Raw genomic sequence first — 22,790 nt, 5'->3', positions numbered from 1 at the left:
ACAGGAATGTGATGAATTAATTAAATAATCTGGTAATTTCCATATAGTCCAGTTTCCAGGAAGGAAAGAGACATTTCACTGGGATGTTCATAGTAAGGTGATTCAGACAAATGATGTAGAAATGTAAGACGACAGAGACCAAAGGTGACTCCTGTCTGGAGGCTTAAAACTAGCTAGGCAGAGATAAGACCATTAGGGAGCTCTGATTAAGCACCAGTTATAAATGGGAAAGGCAGTTACCTTGCTACCCTTGAGAAGAGAGAGCTGAGCTCCTGGGACTGTTGATGAGAAGGATTGAGCTGAATATGCAGATTTCAGATGCAGCCTAATTTTAATCAGTCCCCAGGAGAATGCCCTACAGAATGGAATCTGGAAGGTAATTTGTGAATGGCAGCTTGTTACTGTTGGGCCAGGCCCAACAGAGGCATATCAGTCAGAAACTACTCCAGCTCCAGCTCGTTTGAGACAAACGATTAACTATAGTAATTACAATTTCTAAATTGATTATAGAATAGGTAGAAAATAGAAGAAACAGAAAGTTACGCTTTCAGGGACAACTTTGGGCTCGTGACACAGATGTGAGCTTTTGTCTCTCTTATGGTCAGTAAAGTTGCCATGACCAGCGTCAGGATCAGGAAGAGAGTGCAATTTGGAACATACTACACAAAAACCATGACAGTGCTTGCCAGTAGAAACAAGAGAGCCACAGAGGTACAGCCTCATTCTCAATTCCCCCTTTTAATTATTATAGAAGTGTTGGTGGAACTTAAACATGTCTGGAGCTCTAGCTGCAATGGAGTCCAAGAAATGTGTTCTGACTTCAGAGAAGTGTAGCAGAAGCATCGTGTGTTTGGAGAGGCAACTTCTGTTGTGGGCCAGATAGCTACCCGAGACAATGTTCCTTATCTATCAATTTTTTTTTTCTTAATGGAAAACTTTTCATGTACACATTATCAAACAACAAAAAAGAACTAAATTTTCTTTTACAATTTATGTAGCCAAATGATCATTTTTCCTCCTTTCTTGGAAGGAGAGAGTGTGATATTTGTTATTTTGGGGGAGAGTTGTAGAAAGTGGATGGCAAAGGTTATATTTTTCCTTTAAAAAGATTAGCCCTCTGTCCCAAATGCTGTATTCCTCCTGGCTATATTGGAGCTAACTGCCCAGAGGAAGTGTGTTCTGACCCAGGTCATGGAATCCAGAGTCACTAAGGGAGGGGTGCTTTTGATGCAGGTAGTCAGTTTCTCATTTTATATAATTTCCATGTGCTTTTTTTCCCCTGCAAAGTTCTTAGATACTAGGGTTGCAGCTGAGAAAAGAGTAGGTTCTTAGTCTGTCTTCCAAACCCCTATCATGAGGAGGAATCTATGTAAGTTAATGTCTAAAATTTTTAACTCATAATTTTATACTGTTGCAAAGGATGTACTTTCTGGCAGGTTATTATTATTGATATTTTAAAAGGAAACTGTCACCACTCTTTTCAGTGTATCTAACAGAATCTAAAAAGATCTACCTAAATTAGAATAATTCTCTGGAATTATTGAAATCATTCCAGATAATAATCCTATTATTATATTATTATCCTAATCCTGTATGATACTATTATTAATATATATTATTATATTATTTAAGCATATATTTTTATGTATAATTTTTTCATTTCTAATCATATATATTAATTGAAATGTATTTTATTTCCTATGGTTCTAAGTCTCTAAATGTTAAAACATTTTTTCTGGTTTGAGTTATCGTTATGAGGGTTATTAGTACACAATTGATTGAAACAACATAAAGATTACAAACTAATTAAAATACATAAGAGAAAATTTGTTTTTGCAAGTCCATGAATGGGATTTTGCCCCTCAGTGTTCAAAATTTTAGGATAAATATGAAATTCAAGCACACATGCTATTCTAATTTTTTATTTTTATAGAGATGGTGAAAGAACTTGTTCACATACACAGGTAGATAGAAATAGGAGTTTTATTTATAGCAAAGTCACTCAAGCACTTGAACTCCTGAGGAGCTATATGCTGAAAATCTCATAGTGAAAAGATAGGCTGCTGCCCATGCCTTGTCTTACTTGTTAACTCTTTTGAGTATCACACTTGGGCCATATTTTTACTTTGATGGAAGTAAAAAATTGGAAATTATCTACTCAAAAATATATTTGGTACTCAGCTACTAGAGTCATTCAATTTCTCAGTTTCTGGAAGCTTTACCAGAAGGTAGACTTGTCAGCTGACCATTATTCATACCATTTCTCTTATGAAAGCTTGTAAAACTGCATATATTGAAAATGAGGAGAGGAAACTGAAATAATGTTAATTTTAATACATTAAAAAATTTTTTTTCTAAAGTATTTCTATTATGAGCTTTAAATATATTTTCAACAAAACCTAGGAGATACAAATTTAGTTCATCCATTTTATGGAAAATGCCTACCATATAACTTGGAAAAACTAGCTTTCATTGTGAAAAGAATCAACATAATCAGACTTACTTTGAGACAGATAACTTGTAATTACATGACATAATTATTAGACCTCACGTCTAAATGTGAATTCTGAGATAGAAATATTTGTTAAATGTTCCTTAGAAATTCGCTCTTTTATCATTAGGAAATGTACCTTTTAATGCACGGTAATACACTTGGTCTTGGAGTCTCTTTTATCTGATATTAAAATACCCACTCCAGCTCACTGCATGGTAGTTCTTTTTCCATTCATTTGCTTGCACCTTATCTGTGCCTTTCTATTTAAAGTATGTCTCCTTTAGGCAACATATAGTAGAGTCATGCTTTTATATTCACTCTCATTCTCTGTCTTTAGAGAGACTGACAAAGATGAAATGTTTAGATCATTAACTTTTAAAAAAATAATAGCTTTATTGATCTATAATTCATATAATTTAAAATTTACCATTTAAAAGAGTGTAATTCTGTGGTTTTTAGAATGTTTACAAAGTTGTACATCCATCACCACTATCTTATTTTGGAGCATTTTCATTACCCACAAAGGAAACCCTGTAACCATTAGTTATCACTCCCCATTCCCTCTCTCTCCAACCCCTCACAACCACTAACATACTTTCTGTTTCTATAGATTTGCCTCTGCTAGACATTTCATATGAATGGGATCATCCAATATGTGGCCTTTGGTGACTGGCTTCTTTCACACAACGTAATGTTTTTAATGTTCATCCATGCTGTAGCATGCATCAATACTCCATTCCTTTTTATGGCCAAATAATATTCCATTGTATGGATAATGACATTGTATTTATCCATTTATCAGTTCGTAGATGTTTGGGTAATTTCCATTTCTGTTATTATGAATAATGCTGCTACATTTGTGTATGGGTCTTTTGTAGACACAAGTTTTCAGCTCTCTTGGTTATACATATGGAGGTTGAATATGTATATTCAGGCTGGGTCTGGATCACATGGTAACACTATGTTTAACATTTTGAGGAACTCTGAATTGTTTTTCAAAGTGACTGCACAATTTTACAATTCCTCCATATTTGAGGATTTAAGTATCTCCACATCCTCATCAACACTTGTTTATTGTTCATCATTTTTGTTATATCCATCCTAGTGAGTGTGAAGTGGTATCTCATTGCTGTTTCTGACTTGCTTTTCCCTGATGATTAATGACATTGAGCATCTTTTCATATGCTTATTGGACATTTTTATATTTTCTTTGGAGAATTGTCTATTCAGATCTCTTTTCCATTTTTCAATTGTGTTGTTTGTCCTCTTATTCTTGAGTTGTAAATGCTCTTTATATATTCTGGATACCAGTTCCTTATCAGATATATGATTTGCTAATATTTTAGCCCATTCTGTGAGTTGTCTTTACACTTTCTTGATGGTGTCCTTTGAAGAACAAGTTTTTAATTTTGTTGAAGTCCAATTTACATATTTTTTCTTTTTTTGTTTGTGCTTTTGGTGTCTTATCTAAGAAATTATTTCCTAATTCATGAACTAAGCTTTTATATTATGTTTTTCTCTAAGATTTTTATAGTTTTAACCCTTACATTTAAGCCTATGATCCATTTTGAGTTAATTTTTGCATACTGTGTGAGATAAGGGTCCAACTTCATTCTTTTGCCTGTGGCTAACCAGGTGCTCTAGTACCATTCTTTCCTTAGTGGATTGTTTGGCACCCTTATCAAAAATCATTTGAGCATAAATGTGAGGGTTTATTTTCAGACTCAACTCTATTCCACTGATCTATATGTGTATCCTTATGCCAGCTTCATGTCATCTTCATTAGTGTAGATTTGTGGTAATATTTGAATTTAGGAGGTGTGAGTCCTCCAACTTTGTTTTTCTTTTTCAAGATTGTTTTAGCTATTTTGGGTCCCTTTCATTTCCATATGAATTTTAGAATCAGCTTGTAAATTTATGCATAAACATCAGCTGGAATTTTTACAGGTATAACACTGAATCTGTAGAATAGTTTGGGAATATTGCCATCTTAACAAAATTAAGTCTTCTGAGCCATAAACATGGATACATTTCCTTTCAACAATTTTTGTAGTTTTCAGTGTATAAGTCTTACTTTCCTTTTGTTAACTTTATTCTGAGGTATTTTATTCTTTTTGATGCTATTGTAACTGGAATTTTTTCTTAATTCCATTTTTGGGTTGTTCACTCTAGTGTATAGAAATACAATTGGTTTATACATATTGATCTTGTATCCTGAAACCATGCTGACTTCATTTATTAGTTCTAATTTTTTTTAGTGGCTCTCGTAGAATTTTGTATATACAAGACCATGTAACCTGAGAAGTGAGATAGTTTTATTTCTTCCTTTACAATCTTGATGCTGCTTATTCTTTTCTTTTTCTTGCCTGTCTCGCTTGCTATAACCTTCAGTAAAATGTTGATTAAGAGTGGTGAAAGCAGCCATTCTTGTCTTGTTCCTGATCTTAGTGAGGAAGCTTTCAATCTTTCATCATTAATTATGATGTTAGTTATGGATTTTCATAGATACCCTTTATCCATTTGGGGAAATTCCTTTCTATTCCTAGTTTGTGTGAAAGGGTGCTGGATTGAATCACATTCTTTTTATGTATCTATTGAGATGAGCATGTATTTTCTTTCCTTTATTCTATTAATATTCCTTTAATATAGTATTATACTGATTGATTTTCATATGTTGAAGCAACCATTGGTCATGGTGTATAATCCTTTTTTATATATTTCTGGAATCAGTTTGCTAACATTATGTTGAGGATTTTTTCAAGTATATTTACAAAGGGTACTGGTTTATAGTTTTCTTTTTTTATCTTGTGGATATCTTTGGTTTTGGTATCAGTGTAATACTGCCCTCATAGAATGAGTTGAGAAGTATTCCCTCCTTTTCCTTTTTTTTTTGGAAATAGACCATTAACTTTTAATATAAGTATTGAAATGGTTAGATTTAAGTCTACTATTTTATTATTTTTTTCCTCTATCCTCTCTGTTTTCTAACTCAGCTATTACCACCTCTCCCCCACCTCCTTTCCTGCCTTCTCTTAGTTTACTTGAACATTATTTCAGTATTCAGTTTACATTTGTCTATTAAATTTTTGACTATATATCTTTGTATTATTTTTCAATGGTTGTTTTAGTGATTACAATATACATACCTAACCTTTCATCATCTACTACAATTAATTTTGTACCACTTCATATCAAATGTAGAAAACTTGCATCCATATAACTCTCTTATGGTCCTTTATATTATACATATCATATGTATAACTTGTACTTACATTGAAAATCCCAACACAGAGTGTTATAATTTTTACTTTCAGCAGAACTTACCAGAAAAAAATAATCTTTATTTATCCAGCTATTTATCATTTCTGTTCTTCCTTTATTTCTGAAGATTTACATTTTCCTGTGGTGTTATTTCCTCTCAATTTGAAGAATCTACTTTACCACTGCTTGTAGAACATGTCTGCTGATGATGAATTTTATTAGTTTTCGTTCATCTGGGAATATCTTCACTTTTTCTTTATTTTTGAAGGAAAATGATACATTTCTGTTGGATGTAGAATTCTGAGTTGACAGTTTTTTCAATAGTTTAAACGTGTTGCTCCACTGTCTTCTGTCCTCTATTACTTCTGGTGAGAAATCCATGATTATTCAAATCACTGTTCCACTGTATGTCAGAGTTTTTTCTCTAGCCACTTTCATGATTTTTCTTTATGTTTGGTGTTCAGAAGTTAGGTTATGATTTTCTTTTTGAAGTTGTCTTGTTTGGATAGTCAAGAACTGTGAAGGGCCTGAGATTTTACCCTACTTGTAAGCTAACAAGTTAGCCTGATATAGTTTTGTGGATGCTGGTAGAAGACATGATACTCCTGGGTAAGAGACAGAAGATTTTATTACATGTGGCACTGAAGATAGCATGAACTTCATGTTCATGATGATATTCCTTGCCTCCCAGGTCCTACGGTATGATACAGAGCAGCCAAGGAGGATGCTGTGCATGCAGTGGGTTTGAATCACAACTGAGGAAACTCCAATCTTTCAAAGGACACTGAAAACAAACCAGCCAACCTTTTGCCTGACAAGTGACATTATCATTATTATAATGGTCATGAAACAAATTTTCCCTCTGTCTCAGAGGGAGACTATCTCTGTCATCCAAGATTATTTGCTATACAAGCATGCTTGAAAAAGATAGTCTGAAGCAAAAGCTGATACAAAATGTGCAGAACTGCCATAGAGAATTGTCTTCCAACAGGAGCATGCTGAAATTCTTGGATCTGTTAATGTATGTTTTTAATCAAACTTTACCATGTTTTTGGCTATAACTTCTTCCAACATTCAGTCCTAATCTTTTTCTCCTCTCCTTTTAGGACTCCAATGTCATGTATGTTAGACCTTTTGATAGTGTCCCACAGGTCTCTGATGTTCCGTTAATTTTTTTTTTCTTCTAGAAGATACCTTATAAATGGAAGTTTGACCAGCTTTACCCATTTCACCACCAACCTACCAGCAACCACCAATCTACTTCCTGTTTCTGTGAGTTTGATTTTTTTAGATTCAACATATAAGTAAGATCATACAGTGTTTGTCTTTCTCTATCTGACTTACTTAACTTAGCAAAATGTCCTCAAGATTCATCCATGTTGTTACAAATGATAGAATTTCCTTCCTTTTTATGACTGAATAATATTCCGTTGTGTGTGTGTGTGTGTGTGTGTGTGTGTGTGTGTATATGTTATATATATATCTCACAGTTTCTTTATCCATTCATCTGTTGACAGACACTTAGGCTGTTTCCATGTCTTGGCTATTGTAAATAAAGCTGCAGTGAACATGGGGGTGCAGATTTCTCTTTGAGCCAGTGATTTCATTTCCTTTAGATATGTACTCATAAGTGGGATTGTTGGATCATGTGGTAGTTCTATTTTTAATTTTTTGAGGAACCTCCATACTGTTTTCCATAGTGGCTTCACCAATTTACATTACCATCAACAATGTACCAGGATTCCCTATTCTCCATGTCCTCACCAGCACTTCTTATTTCTTGTCTCTTTGATAACAGCTGTTCTAGCAGATGTGAAGTGGTATCTCATTGTGGGTTTTTAAAAAAATTTTTTTATTGAAGTATAGTTGATGTACAATATTATATGTTACAGGTATACAATAGTGATTCACAATTTTTAAAGGTTATACTGCATGTATAGTTATTATAAAATATTGGCTATATTACCCATATTGTACAATATATCCTTGTAGCTTACTTTATGGCTAATTGTTTGTATCTCTTAATCCTCTCTCCCTATATTGTCCCTCCCCGCTTCCCTATCCCCACTGGTAACCACTCGTTTGTTCTATATATTTGTGAGTCTGCTTCTTTTTTGTTATATTCACTATTTTTCATTTTTTAATTATTATTTATTATTGTTTTTTAAATACGTTTATTTATTTATGCATTTATTTTTGGCTGCACTAGGTCTTCATTGCTGCGCGCGGGCTTTCTCTAGTTGTGGTGAGCGACGGCTACTCTTCATTGCAGTGCACAGGCTTCTTATTGCTGTGGCTTCTCTTGTGGAGCATGGGCTCTATGTGCATGGGCTTCAGTAGTTGTGGCACACAGGCTCAGTAGTTGTGGCTAGTGGGCTCTAGAGCGCAGGCTCAGTAGTTGTGGCGCACAAGCTTAGTTGCTCCGCTGCATGTGGGATCTTCCTGGACTGGGGCTCGGACCTGTGTCCCCTGCATTGGCAGGCGGATTCTTAACCACTGCACCACCAGGGAAGTCCTATTTTTAATTTTTTAAAAATTTTATTTATTTGTTTTTAAAAATTTGGTTGCACTGCATGGCTTGCAGGATCTTACTTTCCTGACCAGGGATTGAACCTAGGCCCTGGCAGTGAAAGCGCTGAGTCCTAACCACTGGGCTGCCAGGGAATTTCCCTTGTTGTCTTTTTTAGATTCCACATGTAAGTGATATCATACAGTATTTGTCTTCCTCTGTCTGACTTATTTCACTTAGCATAATGCTCTCCAAGTCCACGTTGCTGCAGGTGGCAAATTTTGTTCTTTTTTATAGCTAAGTAGTATTCCATTGTATATATACCACTTTTTCTTTATCCATTCACCTGTTGATGGACATTTAGGTTGCTTCCATATCTTGGCAATTGTAAATAGTGCTGCTATGAACACTGGGGTGCATACACCTTTTCCAATCGGTGTTTTTGTTTTTTTTGGATGTATACCCAGGAGTGGAATTGCTGGGTCATATGGTATTTCTATTTTTAGCTTTTTGAGAAACTTCCATACTGTTTTCCACAGCGGCTGTACCAATTTACATTTCCACCAACAGTGTAGGAGAGTTCCCTTTTCTCCACATCCTTGCCAACACTTGTTATTTGTATTCTTTTGATGACAGGTGTAAGGTGATAGCTCATTGTGGTTTTGATTTGCATTTCCCTAATGATTAGCGATGTTGAGCATCTTTTCATGCTCCTGTTGTCCATCTGTCATTGTGGTTTTAATTTGCATTTCCCTGATGATTATTGATGTTGAGCACCTTTTCATATACTTGTTGGCCATTTGTATAACTTCTTTGGAAAAATATCCACTCAGGTCCTTTACCCATTTTTAAATTGGATTTTTTTTTTTTGCTAGTGAGTTATATCAGTTCCTTATATCTTTTGCATATTAACCTATTATCAGATACATGGTTTGAAAATATTTTCTCCTATTCCATAGGTTGATTTTTTTGTTGTTGATAATTTCTTCTGCTCTGCAGAAGATTTTTAGTTTGTTGTTGTCCCACTCATTTATTTTTGCTTTTGTTGCTTACGTCATTTGGTATCATTTCCAAAAAATCATTGTTAAGACCAATATCAGGTTGCTTTTTTCCCTGGTTTTCTTCTTTTAGTTTCAATTGTTTTCCCTTTTGATTTCTTCTTTGATCCATTTGTTGTTCAGGAGTATGTTGTTTGATTTCCATGTAATTGTGAATTTTCCAATTTTCCTCTTGTTATTGGTTTCTAATTTCATACTATCATTGTTGGAAAAGATACTTGATATAATTTCTATCTTCTTGAATTTGTTGAGACTTGTTTTGTGACCTAACATGTGATCTATCCTAGAAAATGTTCTGAGTCCTATTGAGAAGAACATGTATTCTGATGGTGTTGGAGGGAATGTTTTGTGTACATATGTTGGGTCTATTTCAACTATAGTGTTCAAATCTGCTGTTTCCTTATTGATGCTCTGTCTAGATGATCTATCTGTTGTTGAGGGTGGGGTGTTAAAAGTCCCCAACTGTTATTGTATTGCAGCTTATTTCTCCTTTTAGTTATGTTAGTATTTGCTTTATGTTTTTAGGTGCTCTGATGTTGAGTGCATATTTATTTACAGTTGTTATATCTTGATGAATTGACTTTTTATCATTATATGATGACCTTCTCATGTGACCATTGTGAACTTAAAATCTGTTCACTCTGGTATAAGTGCAACTATGCTTGCTTTCTTTTGATTACCATTTGCTTAAAATATTTTTTCTATCCCTTTACTCCCAGCCTATATATGTCCTTAAAGCTAAAGTGAATCTCTTATTGGCAGCATATGATTGGATCTTGTTTTTATTTTTATTTTATTTTCTATCTATTCAGCCATTTTACAATATGTCTTCTGACTGGAGAATTTAGCCCATTTACATTTACATTAAATTATTGATAAGAAAGAACTTACCATTCCCATTTAAAAAATTGTTTTTTGACTCTTTTGCAGATCTGTTAATTTTTAAAAATACTCTTTTCTCTTTTCTTCAGGTTGGATAATTTCTGTTGATTATCATCAAATTCACTGTTTTTTTTTCCTGTGTCATCTCCAGTCTTCTATTGGACCCATCTAGTGAATTTTTTATTTCACATGTTGACCTTATTTTTTTATATTGATAGTATGTATTCCTCTAAAAACCCTTATCCTTTAGTCATTTCAGCTGTGTAATTCTTTAATTCACAGAGCATAGCTTAAATAGCTGCTTTAAAGTCTTTGCCTTGTAATTCCAAGACTTGGATCATCTTGAGAATGGCATCTGCACATTGTGTCTTCACTTGAGAATTGGTGAAATTTTCCTGGTTCTCAGCAAGTTGTGTAATTTTGGATTTTCATCCTGGACAAGGGGATTGTTATGTTGTGTAGACACTGGGTCTGGTTATAATCCTCTGGGAAATGTTGGAGAACTTGAGTAGATTAAGACTATGTGTTCCGTTTTGTCTTCTTTGCCTCTGGTTTATATCTCAATTCAGTTTTCAAAGCACTTTATAAGCTAGTTTGAGTCTGTTACACACACAAGTATCTCAGAGGTTAGTATGAGACATGGGCAGTGGTTCAAATCTCCCTTTACTTCTCTATGCCTTTATTATGTTGGTCTGGGTCTGTCCCACACATGCATAGATGATAGATAAGCCTGAGACTTGTGTAAGGTCATAGATTTAGGGAATCCCCCTGTCTAGCCATCAGTGCACTGAAATTTCCTTATACCCTCCAGCCTGTAGAATCTACTCTTCCTTATTTCTCTGACCAGAAAAAAGGGAGTTCTCCTGAAAGTTTTGTGGCTGCTGCCACTGGTAAGTGACTCTATGACTGGGCCTCACCCTTGGGGGCAAGTCTGTGAGGAAAAAAAGGGAAACATCTCTCACTTTCTTTTCTATATTTTGGCTCCTCTCTGCAATCTACCTGCTTTGGTTTACTTTTCAGAAGTAAACCAGGAGTTGACTCTAGAGCCCTCAGGTATTTGAAGACAAATTTTTTTGCTGTAATGAACTAGAGAAATGAGCTGTGGAGTGTTTATGTCCAGTGCTGATTCCAGAACCACTGCTGCCCCTTAATTTTTTTAATGAGGATAATATTATTTTAAGGCATGTTCCGAGAAGGAAATTTTGGGTTCAGCCATAGAAAAAATTGTGAATATATGTTCTTTGCATTTCTTTTCTGATTCCTTCTCCTACCTTATACTGGGCCTTCTTTCCTAAGACACAAAATATTCTCATGTTTACTCCTGGCTTTCTGGTGCCTGCTATTTAAAACCTTATCCAGGCCAGTTCTCATCTCTTTCTTAGTGTTTTTCCAACCATGTTAAGAATACCATTTTCTCAGTAACTTACTTGAACTTAGTTATCAGGTGAAACACACTTGATAAACTAATTCTCTTTAAGGTGCTATTGTCTGATAAAGGTTATCTCTCCAGTCAGTATTCCACAACCCCCTTATAAGTGGCTTTTTGGAAGGAGACTTTATGCTAAATCTAAAGTCTCATCTCTAATAGGAGAATTTTAAGCTTTGATATCAGTTTCTTATAGAGATACTTTTATAAGGAAGAGAAACAGGAATTCTCAAATCAGCAGGAAAAATTTTACCTAAATATAAGAGTAATCATGCTTAATTATTTATATGTATAATTTTATTATTCATTTTATAAGAAAGACCTGTGTGATAATTTAAAAAATCTTATTAGCAATAAAAATAAACGTATTTTTTAGTAACAGTTTAGACATTTTACTCTAATTTTTGTAATCAGCAATAGAAAATAGAAAAATCTCTCAGGAACAGCCAGGATTATTTTTTGTTATTACTTTCATTGTGACCTTTAAGATATCATTAAATACTTTTACTAAATGAAAGGAAAATAGTAAATATAATGAACTGTGAATAATAAAGGCTTAAATATAAGTAAAATCTTCTAAAAGTTACACAGGTATGTTTTTCTACAGTTACCTCCCAGGTCACCCACATCTACCTGAGTGAAATTTAGAGAATATAAATCTAAATTTATAGGTCTTCTTCTTCATATTACCTAGAAACAATGTATAAAAACATCGGCCAGTAGCAAGGAGAAATAGCTATTGGCATCCCTTTTCTGGCATTTTTTAAAAAAAACTATCTTTGAGATTTCATTTTTACTCTTGGTCTTGGGCTATATTTTGAAGACTCTCTAGGGACACACAACTACTTAAAACTGCAGAGCATTATTAAGTGCTTAGTGTATGCAGACAGCTATGTGATATGCTCTGTGCTGTGTGTGCTAAGGGAAATTCAACAAAGAATCTGTTTTAGGCAAAAACAGTATGACCCATGCGTGTATGTGTGTGTGTGTGTGACTTCATCTGGGCTGAAGTAATCTGTTTCAAGCTTAGCCTGGCAGGAATCCATGTTGTGAAAAAGTCAAATAATATTGGGGGAAAATTCAGCAAACACTTGAAGATCAATTAAGCTTTAGAGGTTAGGGTAGGTGAAGCATTTTTCCCCTTGTGCTTTACACTTTTCTCTTTTATCTATCAAGATACTGGGATAGATTCTACCACATGATGAATAAAAATTAGTTAACTCCATTTGAGGAACTAGTCATTCAATTAATTAAGTCGAATGGGTATTTTTAAATACCTTCTATGTGTCCAGCATTGTGCCAAATGTTGTGCAAGATAAAAGATTATTCTTGGCATTATCTTGCCTTTGAAAGTATATTGGGAGAGATGACAATGAAGCAGTATGAAAAGATAATGAGAAGGCTTAACAGCAAATATCTTAAATGAATTGAACAAAAAGCCATCAAGAGCATTGACTCCTTGCTTTCTCAGATTGTACCAATCATGAGGATAAATAAGCAAGGATGTGGATGACCATTGGATTGGCTTTTGAATATAGACCTCTGCTTGATTTTGTTCCTGTTCTTGAGATTCTTTTCTTTCTCTTGGGTACCAGGGCACTTCTGGGGAATTGGTATCATTGTCATGGCTCTTATGCTGGTGCTCAGGCTCTGGCTACCCAAGTCCTGGGACTCTGGGAAGTGCTAGAAAAGGCTGGGCTTCCTACCCTCTTTTCGGTAATAGGAGAGGAACAGAGCGGTCTGTAAGCAGGAGGTGGGTGCATTTAGAACAGTTGAAATGCACACAGGAAGGAGGTAAAGATTTTCAGCTTGTACAGGACTGTATAATTGACTCTGTTTTTCTTGAGGTTGAGAGAAGAAAATTTTTCCAATCTATTGAGAGCTCTTATGGCCAACCCTAGATGGTCGTGTTTTTTTGATGACTCCAGCTGTTTGGTGTTTCAATTTCACAGTAAGTGCTGTCAAATAACTTAGAATACATTCTTCAGGGATGCTGTACTACACATTTGATTGCAAGGAACAAAACCCACTCAAGCTAGCTTAGTGAAAGGATTTTTATTTAATATAAGAAACATGAAAACAAGCGGGGGCTTGTGAGAATGGAGTTGGAAACTGGAAAGCTGTTAGGAAAGGAGACAGCTACTTTCTCTGTTTCTCTCTGGGTTTCTGGCTTTTGCTTTCTCGGTGTGTTTGCTCTATTCTCTTATTTATCTGTGCAATTTAGCTTTCTATGACTTAAAAATTAGTGCACACTTGGTCAGAAATGGTCACTCTGGTCCCACCTCTGCATGACGTTTCAGGGTAAGCTCCCACTATCTAGCTCTATAGGTCTTAGATCAAAGTCTCAGGGAAGGAGTTGCCCTCGAGACTAGTGCCCATGTGTTGCTCAGTCACCTGTGGCCATAAGAGCAGGGTGTTATGATAAAAATATAGCCACTTAGGCCTGTCCCTAAAGTAGATGCTGTGCTGTAACATATAAGATGACATGGACTGGGGAGGAATCCCAAAGCTGCCTACAGAAGTGCATATGAATGACATTTACCCATGTAGCACTCCTTCTTGCCAAAATCAAATCACTTTCCTAGCTCTTGCTGAAACAGAATGACTCACTGCTTTCCTGGAGTCAAGGGTGTGCAAGCTCAAGGGCCTCAGAGAACTAACCACCAAATTACAGAGTTACCATTTGTGTTTCCTTAAAGAAGTCTACGGAAATGGATCCTCATGTAAAAGAAGTCCTGGTGGGCTGCCTGAATATCTCAGGGTTCTGCTGTGCTTTTGCTAATTAGGACACCTGGCCACACACAGTACAGATGAATAAGCTTTGCGTATCTGTTGCTAAAAAAGAGAAGAGAATAATAATAATATGGATAAGTTGACATGGGAAAGGGTTATCAGTGGGGAAGTTTCCGTTCTCTGATTTTTTTCACTATAAAACGATTTAAAGAAACTCAACTGTTTGGATTAAAATCTGTCTTGGAAACTAGTGAATACATTTGATTTAATTCATTCAATGAACATTTCCTGTTTGTATACTATACACTAGGTACATGTTACATCATGTGGCAATTGGGATGATGTTTCTTGATTTGTAGTTGGCCTCTTTGTAGGCAGAATTGGCTACGTATTTGTGGGGCCCAGTGCAAAATGAAATTGCAGGAGCCCTTGTTCAAAAATTAAGAATTTCAAGATGGTGACAGCAGAGCATTAGATCAAGTACAGAAACCTTGAAGTCTGGTACCCTGGGTGACTGAACAACTTGCGTATCCGTGAAGCCTGCCCTGGCTGTGCGAGTATGGGCAGTTCACTTTTCACTTTCTCCCTCATAATTTCATGAGGGAAATGGAGGGTACTATATTTTCTTCCCATAGAGTAGATACATGAGGTAGATCAGATGGGTCTGGTCCTTCCTCAGACTGTTATTTTGCCAAAAGAAAAAGCTCACAGTGTGCAATTTTTTTTTAAAGAATAAAACTCATTACTTCTAATTATGATATCTCATACTTTAGTTACAATGTTGGATAATCTGTAGTCACTAGTTAATTATAAAAAGGTATTCCCTATAATGGTTTTCATGTTAAACCTCCCCTTTTCTTGCATTTTCTTTTTATTGTTTAAAACTTTCAGGTGATAAATTTATAAACTCCTTTGAAATAGATTTTATGTACAGTTAATTTTGGTTTAGTTTGTATCTTGGATTATAATAGCCTACAAAATAGCAACTCAGTGCAGTTTAGTTGAGGAAGGCAATTGACTGGTTGTGTTTCAAGAGGATACAGTGATTTATAATGCCAGACTTTATGAATTGCAAGTCTTTATTATGCAAAACCAGAGGGAAATGGTTTATCTTGAGAGGAAAGTGGCAGTTTCCTACAAGCTGTATAATGTACCCTAAAATAATTTAAGTAATAAGTTTCATCTCAGGATTTTCATTAACTCAAACAGCATGTATTATAAAATATATCAGGCTGATGTATGATAAAAATGTTGAATTTTTTTAAGAAAAAAGAGCTTATATAAAATATTTAGATGGAAAGATTTCTAAAGAGAAAATAAAGGTTCCTGATTTATTCATAAAAAAATTATGATAAAATTATCCTTTGTAGCATCAATATAGCCGGAAATTCGGTATGATTATGCTGGGAAGGTCATTCCCTTTTTTAAGACTGAGCTCCTGAACTGATCAATCTCCTTTACGTGTTCTTCTTCCCACCGTGGTGCTCCCTATGACTCTGGCTGGTCTCTCTGTAGGGCTGTCTCACACTCTCCTTGGGCAGATGCCTCTGTGTCAGGGACAGGGAAGGCACAATATCAGATGCTGGCAGGAACTGCAACTCTGGGTATTCAGACCTGCCAGCCACAGGCTTGTTCCTTGCTTGGCTCCTGAACCAGAAGACGCCTGACTGGCAATACATTGAAGGTCTTCTTCCCACAAGGGAGAATGATCTGTAAATAGTCTGTCACTTTGCACTCATTGTCTGATATGTGACAGTGATTCAGTGTCTGGCAAAGCAGAGATCAGCATCTTCACCTCTGTTTACCTTGCCATCTCATTGTAAGTATGGCCAGTCTGTTGTACAGATCTTCTGTCGATGGGCTCTTGGCTTCTGGTTCTCATTCTATTTTTTTCCTGGGACTGAATTCTGGATCATGGAATTGGCTGGGACTGAACCTTATTTCTAAGCTCCTGCCAGGCTTTTCTCTCTCGGCCTGGATCCTGCTTCCAGCATCCTTTAAAGAGACTTAAATAGACCTTCCTAATCTTACTCTGCCTCCTACTAGGCTGGACAACTCTTTCATTGATTAGACATTGTTCTGTGTGCCCTCCCCTGCTTCTTGAAATGAGATGTGGGGAATGTGGCAACATGCCTAGACTACTTTTAAGTTTACTGTGCTCCAGTGGGACTACTGATCTCTTCCCAGAGTGGCCTTGCCTTACTGTTAGATTTTTCTCAGCTCACGGTCTTGAAGACCCTGAGTGTCACCAAGGCTTGGCCAACTATAATTAGAACCAGGAAATTGGTTGAGATCAATCATTAATTGCAGTGGCTTAGCAAGGTGTTTTGGATGTGGTCTGAGTTGAGTGGTTATAATTGAGTTGATCTCCTCTATTAAACAATGTGAAATACATTTTATCTATTGGCAAGAAAATTCTTTTGAGATAATAAAGAGTGGAAAGTACCATTCGGTGAGGAATTTTCTATCTAACTCTAGCCCACTGTGGAGTAAAACTCAGTGTGACTGCTTTTCTTTTAGCCACAGAGGCTGATCCATTATCCTTTCCACTGTTGTAGCTCCAAGAGACAAAGAAGTTCTAGAGCCAGTGCAGGGCTTCTGTTCTTTCTTCAGTGGCTCTTGAGTTAGAATTTGCTCCAGAACCTGCTCTAGAACAATTAGGGGCAATTGAATTCTCAGCTCCCATTTGGCAATCGCCTGACTACTAAGGACCTACTCTCCTTTAGCTTCTTCTCTACCCACCTGAGCCTCCTCAGAACCAGAGTTCTTCCCTGGACAAAGTTGACTGATGATTAACATGACAAAGAAGAGTGCTTTCAGCACCTGCTACCTCCATCTAGGTGCTGGTTCTTTCGTTTCCTGAACCTCAAATCCCTTCTTCCATATCAGACCCCACTCTCAGATTTCACTTGAGAAAGAGCAGAGTACTTTCAGTACAAAGTGTAAGTCAATAATAGCTATTATCCTATTTTTATTATATATACATACAAGTATACTTATATTATCTCATATATCTCATATTATCTATCTCTCTCTCATTATATAGACTATACTTACAAACACAAAAGATACGAAGTTTTTAAAAATAGGAGACACATTAGCAAAATAATCAGTAGAATTAGGTTAATAAACCAAGATCTAAATAATGAGGATGGGGAAATTTGAGGGAGAGAAAATTTGATTAAAAACATAGGTTAAGAACACTAGATGTGATTGAGAATTAATTTTTTCTCTAAGTTATCTGATATGCAGGGCCAAAACTACAACATGATCAGGTTTATAACCTTATTTTGTCCTAGATCAAAAGAAACATACCCTTTTAAAATGAGAGATAAAATGTTAAAAAATAAATATATGTATACACACACACTGTATATATACATACATTATATGTATACACACACTATATATATATTTCTAGATGTTTGTGGAATATATTTATAGAACATATATATGTATTTAGTGTGTGTGTACATATGCATATATTTGCGTATATATAGCACATTCCCATGATGCCATTCTCTAGTCAGAGTTTTTAGGCATTTTAGGACATACCTATTTCTGAAACTGTACAAAAAATGCAGGTCATAAGATTATCCTTTGGTGAAGTCACCTTGGCTTTGAGAGTTAGGTAGGAATAGACCATTGTTAGTAGTTGTCATGGTTTTGATATTATTTGTTCAGTGTTGACTTTGTACTTCAGCCTGGCCCTGGCAGCCATATTGGCTGCTGTAATGCAGTTGTGTGGATATATTTTCTGCTCAGGTTTGGTGACCTAACCAAACAGGTTTTCTTTGCGTTGAGGGTAACAAGTTAATTTCAGCAACTTTAAAAGTATTTTCTGCTTGTTTTTTTTAGAAGATGTAAATACCTCATTGGGGATTTCTTTGTTTATAGTTCTTTTATTCTTCCAGTACTAAGTCAGATGTCATTAGTGGGATTGATTTTCTGTTAGAACACATTTTAATCTGTGCACACATATATTCCTCTTAGAAAAAGAAAAAAAGTATCCATTTATTAATTCATTTACTAGAGTCCAGGGGTACATGAAAAAGAAGAAAACGGGGGAAGGACCTGTTCACTTTTTTTTTTAATTGCCTTTTTATTGTTGTCAATGCATCCCAGTTCAGGGAGAAAAAAAAAAAAAAACTTACCTAAACAAATAAAATTGTTAAATAAGCTGATTAAAAAATAGGATCAGTAGCATAGGTTTGGGGGATTAAATGTTTATTAAATCAAACTTTTAAATCATATCTACCTACAATCTGTAAACAAATATAGTACATGTGTAGGTAAAAGTCTCTTAGATTAGAACTAGTGGAAAAACTGAAGATTCCTTTGTACAGTGGCACCTCACTGCTCCTTGGGCCAATGCCATGGGGCCATGTTATAGCTAAGAGTTAAATGAAAAACCAGAAGGAGTTTAGCTCAATTCCACCTGCTATGATGGATTCCAAGGCAGATATTTGTTCCACATTATAGTAGGTTGGATTATGGCAAGGCAACAGTGTAGTTTTTACATTCACAGATTGGCTGAAAAAGTATAAATTAAGCTTCTTTTCTATATGTCTCTCTCTTCCCTACTACCATAATTAGTAAGAAAGATGAATTAAAATAAATGGTAGACCACAGGTGGTTATAAAAATAGATAACTTGTAGAGTAATAAACATCTACAGTTAGCAAAGCACAGACATAAAATTTACCTTTTTCCATATGTGTGGAATATTATAAGTATGTTCAAGTGATACAGCCAGAGACTTCAGAGTGGTAATAAGGCATTTATAAAGAAAAAACGCTCAAGTACAAAACCCAGAGTAGGAAGCTGAATGCAGATGAGAATATACAAAAGACAAAATCCTAATTCCTCATATCTGATTATCCTACTTAATAGACTCCACAATTAATTTACAGCCTGTTATGTATCTTAAAAAGTAACACTTTGTTACCTACATACAAACTTTTAAAAAGATTAATTTTGAGACAAGCAAAAATTGACTTAACAGTGGCACTAAAGTCAATGAAACTTGTATGATTTTGTGTGCTTTCACATACTTCTGTATATAGGAGTTAAAAAAAATTCCTGTAAAATCTATTCAAAAAATCATTTCAAGTATAGAAGAAAAAAAGTCCCAAGCTGGAAAATAAAAAAGGATCAAAATCTCAAAGTGACTGAAAATCCATGAATATATAAGTGATATTCATAGGTTCTCTTAATATTTATCAAGTGCTATGTAAGGTAACTGTAATGTTATCCTGAAGCCAATCTCATATAAGAGATACAGTAATTCCCATTCTAATTCTAGAATTAAAAACACTTAGTCCACACAACGTGTGTTTCGGTGAAGTTGACATCCACTTACTCGTACCTGAGAGTGTCTTCTTAAAGCTTTATCAAGGGTCTATGGCAGACCTGAACTGTAAAGGTTCAGAACGAATAATACCACAGGTAGTCATTCATCCTCATTTCTTGCAGAGAGTGAAGGGTATACTTGAGCTGTCCTAAGGTCACCTCAGCCAGGAACAGTGTTCCTTGGAAACTTTGGTAAGTTTTCTTGCCAAAAGAAATCTCCATAATCTTATATGTCTGGGACTTGCTGGGTTAAATAAACAGGTTCCACTAACAAACTGGCATACGTTCTACCCCTTCAAGAGGGGTGTACAGATGCAGCTTTTCCCAAACTCAGTGGACCTTTGGAGGGAACACCGGAACCACCACTGAGTGCCGGGACACTCATTTCCGATGGAACATGGTTTGAGAAATGCCAATGTCAATCTAAAGTAAATTTTCTAAAGTAGTGGTTCTCAAATTGTAATGAACATTGAAACACACAGAAGACATGTCAAAGCATAGGTACAAGATCCCACTTCAGAGGTCTGGATTGGGACCTGGGAACCCACATTTCTAAGAGACTCCAGGTGAAGCTGATGGAGAGAGGTCCACACTTTGAATGGTATCCTTCTAGATAAGGACCCACACAAACCTCAGCTGCAGGAAGCCCGACTATGGCCTCAGTAAAGGCTGTGTATCCTACAGCCAATTAGCAGGAGGTCAAACCAGCCCAGTGATGTCTGAGCAGGTCCTGGCACCTTGGTAGGGGGAGGACCACTGGGCTTGACTCTGGATCTGCCCCTACTCACCAGGCAACCAGGCACAGTGACTGCATCTTAAATGATGAATAATTGCAGCCCCCTTTCAGGGGCTCTGTGAGGCTCAAAGGAAATGTTTGCACAAAAGTACTACCTGACAAAAAGCATCATACATGTGTCATTAATCAGAAGAATGTGTCAGTCACAGCAGGAAAATCCCAGATGAGTTTTCTGTCTTCTGCTACTGCTGAGCCTTTATGAAAGCACATTCTGGTAGCTAATGAAGAGAAAAAAGGCTAAAAATGCAGAAAACTGTAGTGAGAGGAATATATATAAGTGGATTACCTAATTAAAAATATGTAATTGTTTAAAATAATAAATCAACCCACAGTCGAAGTAGTTAATTATGCTGGCTCTGAGATAGTATTTAGAAGCTACAGTATGTTGATCTTTGAACCCACTCACTCTGCCACTGTACCATGTTAATGCTGGTTAAATTTTAACCTCAAGAGAATGAGAAAAAAAATCCCTTCACTGAGATACATATGAATTAGATCCAAAACTATTAGCTGTGATAGTTCCAATCTCATAAGCTACCACAGTGGGAAAATTTCAAAAGTAATTTTTAAAAAGGGCCTTTAATTTTAGTTGATAGAAACATCCACAAAATGAGAAAGGAACACACACTCACATGTTCACATATGTGCATCTAGTTGTTGCCCAGTAACATCTTAGCCAATGAACTTCATCTCACAATTCAAAAATGAACCTGTAAAAATTCATAGTATCCATGATGAGGTTACGATGCTGCAAACATCTTGTTGGCAAGTCCCAGTTTCCACTGAATCCAAATGATTGATCGGAAAGGCAGGCCTTTCCCTGACATGTTGCATAATTCACTTTATATGTGCTCTGGATGGCTCTGGAGACAAGACAACATCTCTTGAACGGGCCTACCTTCGTAGCAGATCTGGTACACTGCAGTGAACAGTGGAAACTTGTCCAGCAGCTCCTTCTGTCTGAGGATGCGGTACACCTCAGCGGAAGTCTGAGGTCATTGCAGCTTCTGCCCATTCAGCATCTCCCTCTCCAATTCTTCAATGGTCCTTCCGGCCCCGGCAAAGGCCTCCGCTACCTTGCGGTTCCGGCCCCCATAGCAGGTGGTGATCAGGTCGGCTATGCCGCAGCTCTCCAGAAAGGTGGCCGTGGACACCTGGCCTTTGCAGAAGATCCTGGTGAAGGCGATCATTTCCATGAGCCCCAGGCAGATGGCGGTGGCTTTGGTGTTGTCGCCACGGCGGAGGCCATCGCAGAACCCAGCTCCCACGGCCACAGTGTTCTTCAGGGCACCACAAAGTTCAACAGTGTCTGCATTATCAACCACCGTAATTCAAAAATTTGGAGTCTGCAGAAGTTCTTTGAAGAGAAGACCATTCTCCATTACCTTGCAGCCGATGGTGGTCTCACAGAACTTCCCAGCAGCCACCTCATTGGCAGTGTTGGCTCCCATGAGCACACTGATGTCAATGCCCATCTTCTCTCAGATGATGTCGGAAATAAGCTTCAGCCCCTCAGGACCCTCGTCTATGCCCTTGATGAGGCTGATGCCCAGCACGCCCTTGGGCACTTTCCTAGAGATCTCGTCACAGATCCTGTGAATGAACTGGTGGGGGATGACAAACACCAGCAGGTCTGCATCCCACACAGTCTCACTGAGGTTCGGGATAGCAACCACATTTTCTGGCAGCTTGTGTCCAGGGAGATATTTTACATTTTCATGGTCATTATTTATGATGTCTGTCAGTTTTCTCCCATTAACTGTTTCTTCAAAGACCCACATCTTGACCATGGAGGCAAACTTCTCAAGTTTCTTGACATTATTACCAATTATTTTTGCAACAGCTGAACCCCAGTTCCCCGAGCCCACGATGCACACTTTCAGGGGTGATGCTGCCATGGCCAGGCAGGAACGCTGCAGCCTGGCTTGCACCTCCCCAGCCAGCAGGCCGCCTGTCTCCGCCTGCTCGGCCCAGGCCCATTCACTTTCACCTAAAAGGTAACAGGGTAGTAATATTGAAAGGAGTATCAACTAATAGGTACAGATAAAAATTAATAGTATTCTGTGGGGAGGGATAAATTAGGAAGTTGGGATTAACATAAACACACTACTATATATAAAATAGATGAAAAACAAGGACCTACTGTATAGCACAGGGTACTATACTCAATATTTTGTAATAACCTATAAGGGAAAAGAAACTAAAAAAGAATATATATATATATATATCTGAATCACTGTGATGTACACCTGAAACTAACACAACATTGTAAATCGACTG

General features: G+C 36.5%; 1 protein-coding gene across 1 annotated transcript; it reads right to left on the bottom strand.

Moving 5' to 3' along the window:
• Positions 1 to 21,352: 21,352 nt before the first annotated feature.
• On the bottom strand, positions 21,353 to 22,408 carry LOC133102477 (glycerol-3-phosphate dehydrogenase 1-like protein). The gene is given in 2 exon segments (XM_061207464.1): positions 21,353 to 22,114; positions 22,184 to 22,408. Coding segments are annotated over 2 exon segments (987 nt in total).
• Between the last annotated feature and the right edge of the window lie 382 nt (positions 22,409 to 22,790).

The sequence above is a fragment of the Eubalaena glacialis genome, chromosome 12 (genome assembly GCF_028564815.1).
Source record: "Eubalaena glacialis isolate mEubGla1 chromosome 12, mEubGla1.1.hap2.+ XY, whole genome shotgun sequence".
Taxonomy (NCBI): domain Eukaryota; kingdom Metazoa; phylum Chordata; class Mammalia; order Artiodactyla; family Balaenidae; genus Eubalaena; species Eubalaena glacialis.
Note: the sequence above shows the minus strand (reverse complement) of the source record. Positions and strands in the feature narration are given on the sequence as shown.